At 45.7% G+C, this 7,616-nt stretch overlaps 3 protein-coding genes across 3 annotated transcripts; all 3 read right to left on the bottom strand.

Moving 5' to 3' along the window:
- Window positions 1–3,495: 3,495 nt before the first annotated feature.
- Window positions 3,496–3,798, bottom strand: PENARI_c079G04691 (uncharacterized protein; the record flags this gene model as incomplete). Its single annotated transcript, XM_022637683.1, has 1 exon — window positions 3,496–3,798. One exon carries the CDS (start codon window positions 3,796–3,798, stop codon window positions 3,496–3,498), a length of 303 nt encoding a protein of 100 aa, XP_022482460.1.
- A 401-nt stretch (window positions 3,799–4,199) lies between these two features.
- PENARI_c079G10065 (uncharacterized protein) lies at window positions 4,200–5,724 on the bottom strand (the record flags this gene model as incomplete). Its single annotated transcript, XM_022637688.1, has 5 exons — window positions 4,200–5,224; window positions 5,286–5,424; window positions 5,483–5,541; window positions 5,605–5,672; window positions 5,720–5,724. The coding sequence occupies 5 exons, from the start codon at window positions 5,722–5,724 to the stop codon at window positions 4,200–4,202; spliced, it is 1,296 nt and encodes a 431-aa protein (XP_022482457.1).
- Window positions 5,725–7,078: 1,354 nt separating this feature from the next.
- On the bottom strand, window positions 7,079–7,461 carry PENARI_c079G09706 (uncharacterized protein; the record flags this gene model as incomplete). Its single annotated transcript, XM_022637687.1, has 2 exons — window positions 7,079–7,344; window positions 7,425–7,461. The coding sequence occupies 2 exons, from the start codon at window positions 7,459–7,461 to the stop codon at window positions 7,079–7,081; spliced, it is 303 nt and encodes a 100-aa protein (XP_022482456.1).
- Window positions 7,462–7,616: the final 155 nt, after the last annotated feature.

Raw genomic sequence — 7,616 nt, 5'->3', positions numbered from 1 at the left:
TATAACCTGCTCCTCCTTATATGGGTACCCCCGTATCCCAGTCCATGTTTGGTGCCGTACAGTATAATTATACAATGATATTATCGTCATTCCGTCACAAGCGGCCCCTTACCACCTTATTATCTCAGAAAATACGATCATCGCAGAGTAAATTTCAGATATGAGGCGAGTCTCTGAAATTGGGCTCTAATAATTCATCTGTAGTGGCCAGGTGAATTGAAACTGCGATTGCATTTCTGATCTAAACGAGGTCAGGACGGCTAGTGCGAGTTTTATGACAAAACGATTCACGGCGTGATAGCCCGAGCTTCTTTCTTCATCCATTTGAAATCGGCTGAAAACAATTTCAATTCGTTTATGATCGATGTTTTTGTATCCTCTGGCGCCCAGCGAACTTCGATGGCATTTCGCTGCAGCTTGACAAAATCATCGTTCGTGAACCTACATGTGACACGCAGCAAATAGAGGCTGTGGCTTAGCCAGACATCTTCCATATAGGCCGGATCATCGCTCCCCATCGCAGTCTTTACGCCTGCGCTATGAAGCCTGCGCACGCGGTCCAAAACATTTCCTTGTCCAGAGTAGAACAGATAACCCCAAGGACAGATAGTTATGCCCATGTCTTTTTCAATCAAAGCTTCCAGCAGCATAGCTCATATACTGCATCAAGGCTATGGTCTACTCTATCCGCACCGGTTTCACCAATATGATGAATGACCTGGTGGATATTTCGCAATGTATCTTTATCGCTAACGTCACAATGACAGGTGATTTTGAATCTATCTTTCCGAGCTCGTGAGAAAACTTCTCCAAATAGCAGTGGCAGACGATCTGTCAAGTCAATCCGCCGCATCACGTCTCTTCCGACATTGCGACAGGGGCCAGACATGACATATGTATGGACACGCCGTGATCAGCAACACTAAAAATCCGCTATTGTTCTTTCAAGGTTCTCAATACAAGCTCCCAATACCATTCATACATAGTTACTCTATTACCTAGGTAGTGATATACAAGTCTTTTTCATAAGTAGAACGAATGTATTACTACATTATATTAGTATTGAGCAAAGCCCGAAAAGATCTAGTGTCTAACCCCGGCACGCTACTGATAAATTACCTCGCGTTCCTGAATAGGTGGAGTGTTATGAGCCATGAAGTCAGCTATGGACTTCAACATCATCTTTCTGCGTTCCTTCTCGTTCTCAATAACAGCACCCTCGGCATCTCGATCGGTGATTGGGACGGGGTTTCCTTCCTCGATGTCTTCGTCTTCCTGAAAGTCTTCCTTGCCCTTGAAGTTTTGTTCATCTTGTGTTGGCTCGCTCCTCTCAGGCTGAACTCCAATTTCATGTGCAGAAATGAATTGGCCTTTAACGGACAAGTATTTGTGGCGAGGATCTCGCAAGATCGCATCGGCGAGGTTTACCACAAAGTGCTGGCAATTATTGTCAAGCACGTGGTACGCTTGCGGCATCTTCGATATGGTTTCTTGCGCTATAGAGATACATTAGACTTAAGGTTAAATCATTTTGCGCTAGAAAACAATATTGGATTAGAGGTTAAAATAATAGAGAAAGGTCTCACCAGCCTCGTGAATCTGGTCATCACTTTTAGATGTTACTCCAATTCGGCGCATGGTCCAACTCCCTGAAATGCCGCGTTTCCGCTCGTAGTTGATGGTAACAAACGGGGGCAAGCCAAAGGTTGGCTTTCCTACTAGCTCATACACGTAGTCGATGACAATTATACACCAGTGGTGTAGTGGATCCGGAAAAGGGTAACCGGGATCGCCGATTTCCTTTACCAGTTTGCCAACAGCATCTCTAAATCCCAAGTATTTTGCGATGTCGTCACCAACCTTACCTCCCACGAACATGGTTCCAATATATACATTTCTCGTACCGGCATAACTTGGAGTCTTAGAGGATGGCGGTTTAAAGAAACCGGGGGGGCAGAACCCGTCATCGACGCGGGATGGGTCTTGGAAGGACATTGTTACGATCTGGTCATTCGATCTGATCGGTAGTGAATATAGGAAGGATACTTCTTTGCCCAGGTGATATCAGACTTTTTATAGCAAAATACATACATTTTAATTTACTAATCATAGATCTGCATCTCGAATTTAGTTAAGGCTCTCATAGGTAAATGGTCACCACACATACCTTGTGTAACTCCAAAAACTTTTACCGATCAACCACACCGTGTACAGTGCCGACCGTTATTGCCTTCCATATCGGGAGACAGAGATTCTGTTTCAAACCCTAATCACATGATATGCTAGCCTAATGAGAAGTTGGCGTAAATTACCATTCGTGTATATACAGTGAAATAATACCTAGCATTGTACCCATCTGTATGAGTACAACAATCAAGGACCAATTGCCTGTATGACTAGAAGGCTCCATGCAAACAAGCAAACCACGTGACCGTTGGAATCTGTCAACTACCGTTTCCAGCAAGATGACACGCTGTGGAAGAACATTCGCAATACCCATCCCATCTCTCACCAAACCAGATCACTACGGTCGCACACCCGTGTCAAGGGTGGCCTCAGTCCCCTACTCGACAATCACTCTGAGAACAGCCTGGAAGTCCTGTCACGGCTCCTAGACTGCTCCACCTAACCGAAATGGCATGATGGTATACCAGGTGACGAGCTACCCACAAGCTGAATCCAGTGTACGATAGAGCGGAAAGGCAGAAGAGAACTTAGCCCCGACTGCGAGTGCTTATGCCCAATGTTCCTGAGACTTTGAGTAAAAGCTTTCTTTATTGGAAGGGCCGATCCGTAAAAGAAAGGTAAGGCAGATAATACATCAACCGTTGCGCAGGTGGACAGCCCCTGGCAACACAGTCTAATAGAGCGATTCGATCATCTGGATATGGATTCAACTGCCGCGAAAAACAGCTGTCTATAGGGGGATGGCGTTGTATTGTCGACACAAACAACATAGAACGCTTTGATAGATACTGCCGTCACTGAGACCGATAAAATAAAATCTAGTTGCGACCTACGAACTGGCATTAATGTTATTAGGATCTCGAAATATTTGCAATGTCCGACATATGGCAAGAACATTGAGTATGCGAACCAATCTTTGGATAAGCGCTAACCCAGAGAAACAAAATAACTCGTTAGGGACTATAGGAGACAGAACTGATCTGGATACATTTAGGGGCTGAACCACCATCCGCTACTTCTCCACACTGTTGGGCTGACTGCGAAACTTGCTTTGTTCTCCTCGTGTAGTACTTCGCATCGTCGGCAGTGTAGTCAATGATGTCGGAACTATGGTGCATGTGTATCGCTAGGCACTTGGGTCACCTTGGACGAGTTAATATGTGGTGTTGGCGTGCTCGAGCTGACTATTTCATATAATCGCAAAAAACGCATGGTTGTCCTAGCTCTGCTGTGACAGACATGGCGTCTCCGCTGTCTCTGGAAGTTTGACAAGAAACCACACCTTCCGACAACAATCCTGGGTTCCTCCTACCATAAATTCTTTTCTTGATGGATGGTAATAATGCAGTCACTCTTTGGATAAGCGACACAGAGGAGGACGAAGTCTTTGCCAATCTGATCATCCTCCAAAAACGATTGTTCAGACTGGTCAACTTCCCCAGATACCAGCTGTCCAGCGCACGCACCACAGGCCCCTGCAAGGCACCAAGACTGCTGTTCTCTCTCCATGACACCCCGTTCCTCGGCCGCTTCAAATATGTCCTTATTGTCGCGGCAGTCAATTTCCTTTTCACCACCGGGAGTTTTCAATGTAACTTTAAAAATGGCCATTTTGACGGTCAAGTAAAATGCAAGCACGGCCATATGATAAGATCAACTAATCATTTTAGATAGTTGATTAAGAATATAGGTCCTTGCTGAAGAGCGCCTTGACCTAGGTTTAGTCTTATTTACACCCAAATGAAATATCACTGTCTTTTGTATAGGATACCGTCTTCATTTTTCTGTTCTTCAATATCAGTGGTTATAATTGGATGAACCTGTTGGTCTTGGTGAGAGTCTACCTTGTTAATATATTTATAGTCACGTTGATTTCTCTTTTTACCTTCTATTCATTAGAACCTGATAGGTTTACATGATTGCCTGCTATGCTTCTCTAAAGTTGTTTGAATAGACCTGCTATTTGCTTTCCAGCCATAGTTCTATCTAAATGCGCTCTATTCGATTCTATCCTATCCGTGCCTTTCGACTGACTGGATCCTCCCCACACCAACCGTCTTCCCAATATCACGGACAACAATACTACCAAGCGGTCCACTTTCTGAGAATGTCACAGCACAGAGAGGCTTCAAGGGCGTCAGCCTGACCAAAGCTGTCGCGGCGAGCTTCAAGAACCTGGGGTTTTTTTCAATGGTCTGGCCGGTTCGGGCGTCTATCTGCTCTAGCAGCTCGAATTTGCAAGGGACTTGGGCTGTGCCGCAGTGCACAACTGGAGTGTAGCCAGGATTTATGTTAAGAGGCGAGTGCGAGACAACCTTAGTGAAGAATGCTGTAAAAGAAGAGCATTCGGTGGCAGGGGAATAGTTAGAATCACTAACAATCTGCCCGCGGTGGAAGTCCGCTTCAACGTCCAGGCTGAGAGCAACGAGATGACCAGGATAGCCCTTGTCGATTGGTTTCTTGTACGATTCGAGAGATCTGACCGTCGCTGTAATGCCACCGGGTGCAATGGTAACAGACATTCCTGGAGTGATGGTACCAGTCACAACGCAACCAACAAGCACCTTTCCAACACCGGGGATCTGATGAATACGGCGGATTGGTAGGCGGAGTGGTTGATCGATCCCACCATTCGGACGTTCACCGATGTCATCGAGGGCGCCGACGACGGTCTTGCCATGATACCACGATAGATCGCTCTTCGGTGTGGAAATATTCTGCCCATCCAAACTGGACACAGGGATGAAGTGGATTTTGTCTGGTGAGTATCCGATTTTCTTGATGTAAGAAGATACCTCCTTCTTGATGCTATTAAAAGCACCCTCGCTCCAGCCACGGGTCTCCATTTTATTGACGGCAACAATCATCCTATAAATACGCAGTGTAAAGGCAATCTGAATGTTCTCGCGCATCTCGCTGCCAAATTTCATACTTTTATTAAACTCTGCCTCATCGGCAGAAATGATTAGCAGTGCACATTCTCCTCCTGGTATACCACTGATCATGGTTTTGACATAGCCTCGGTGACCAGGGGTATCTACATATCAACAAGTCAATTCAGGTATATTGCAGTCAGGTGTGTATATTTTATGACCTACCTGTAAGAGTGATCCTTCTGTTGGGTGTCTCTAGCTGGTGACTCGTCAGGCTGAAGCTGCAACCCCGTTGACGCTCAGCCTGGAGTGTATCAAACACCCAAGCATATTTGGAGGATTCTTGGCCTGTTTCGGAAGCTGCCTATAACCACGCATAAGTCTTTCACATGGCGAAATACAGGATCAACAGTGCGACATACTTGTTCCAGACCAGCAATGGTATCGTTGTCTGTCCCACCACACTCGAGCATCAGACGCCCTATTTTAATATGTAATTAGTCCATTTGTCGCCACAGTAATGATGATATTCGGAATGCCTTACCCGCAGTGGTTGACTTGCCCGTGTTCGGGTGGCCAATGATGATCAAGTTGATGTGAGGCTTTTCCGAACTATGACCATGAGCCTATACTTGCATCTTGAAAATCGCACTACTTACGCCATTTTGCCAGATATCAGCAGTTAAAATACTTTGTCGTTTTTGCAACAGGAATGTGAAGAAATTTGCCCAGGCGAGCACACAGGCTCAATAATGAGGCAGGGAGGCTGGGGTTTAAACCTGATTCCAGGCCAGTGGGGGTATCCTCAGCCGCAGACACGATTTTTCAGCTGATGGGTCGATAGACAGTGAACATGAATCATGATTTGTTGGTTAATTTCAATCTAGTATCATTTAAGGGATCTGACAGCCCGTAATCTTATCTCATAGGCAGACAGACGAGATCTGCAAACACGTCCATTCGGTTATGACATCATAATGTGGATTTACTCAAGCTGGGACCCACTTATCACTATGTATGCTGCTAGAAACAGTAAGGGAGCATAAATACTCGCCGTCTAATTAAAACCTGTTCAGGTAACAGGTCAACTGAACATCAGCCCTTAGGAGTAGTACTTAAAAACGAGACCCTACCCCGTATATTGCCATTACTTGAATCCACGGTCATTTATCCAGGCCTATGGATGATTTCTGTGTAATATGGTGTTGGCGTTAATCTTACAGTGTGTCCCGAAACTGGTGTCACCACCCTTTTGACTATTTCTTGAATCTGGATTACTAATATCCGCTAATCTCCATTGGGAATTACTGTAATCCGTGTACACCCCGTTAGGGTGGGGTTGTATGATAGGAGGTATATACCTGTCTGCCTTCGAACCCCAATGCGAGAAATTGGCGAACAAGCCGTTTGCGACGGTCTGCGGGGGATTCGTAGGATTGTGAGGGATCTGGGCGAGGTTTTTCCCATTCGGAGAGGAAGTAGAACGCGCATGTTTAGGATTCATTTTCCGGAAAGCAAGTCGAAAGAGTGTGAGGTCAAACTGAATTCGAAAACTACAGTAACAGACCCATTCGAAAACCGTTACCTACAGTACGTCCCGAAACTAGTGCAACCGCCTACACTCTTCGAGTGCAAGGGACATTAGACCGTATTAGGAATAGCACCGGAATATCAATATTCCTGTACCAACCTCGATACTATGATTTACTTTCATTAAAATACGGTGCTTCGTCTCGTAACTGTATTGGCGATCCAAGGGGACTGGAATTTTCCATAGTAATGCAAACAAGCCAAACACTAGTTGCACAAGGGAACAAGAAGGGTAGATCTGGATCGTGCAGATAGGCGGTTGATTTTATCGACGAAAGTCAGCCTTAGGCTGCCTTCTTGACCAGCGTATCCACAATCTCAACAGCTCTCTCGAACTTAGACTTTTCTTTAGGAGTAGGTTGCACACTGCTTGTACCCCCGCCGCATCCCTCCGGACCACCGTTGTTCCACGCGAAATCTTCACTACCCTAAGCAATGCTTGTGTTTAAGGCATATATGTCCTCTGACCCCGGTGGCAGCTCCGTCGGCAAAGTTTTCAAAATATCGTGTAGCTCATTGACGAGGTCCTCTGTATCTGTTTGCGAACTTTCGAGGGATTTCGGGGCTATTTCCTCCAAATTCGGTGAGCCACCCTGACGGACATTTCCGTGAATAAGAAGGTAAGTATTGGTGGACAGTTTGTTTATTGTGTAAATTGCGTCTGGCGTTGGCGGTGCGAAACCTCCTTGAATGCCTGTATATTGCATAAGGGTGCAGAATGTTAAGACAGTGTCCAAGAGCCGAAGACGGGTTTCTGTTTAAAAGATGCCGTACCTCGTTGAAGCCGAATGAAGTATTCAGAAGGTGCCATTTTTCATGTGAGACGGGTATTGAAGGTTAGTGCTGTGAAGAATTGCGGGTGAAGGCAAAAAGGCAGGAGTGAAAGAGGCGTAGAATGGCCTTTCTAGCCGCGGTTTTGCCTGTGGGTTTAGCTCCTCACAGCCCAGCCCCGATTCCCACAGTAAA

The sequence above is a fragment of the Penicillium arizonense genome (assembly GCF_001773325.1).
Source record: "Penicillium arizonense strain CBS 141311 chromosome Unknown PENARI_contig079, whole genome shotgun sequence".
Classification (NCBI taxonomy): domain Eukaryota; kingdom Fungi; phylum Ascomycota; class Eurotiomycetes; order Eurotiales; family Aspergillaceae; genus Penicillium; species Penicillium arizonense.
Note: the sequence above shows the minus strand (reverse complement) of the source record. Positions and strands in the feature narration are given on the sequence as shown.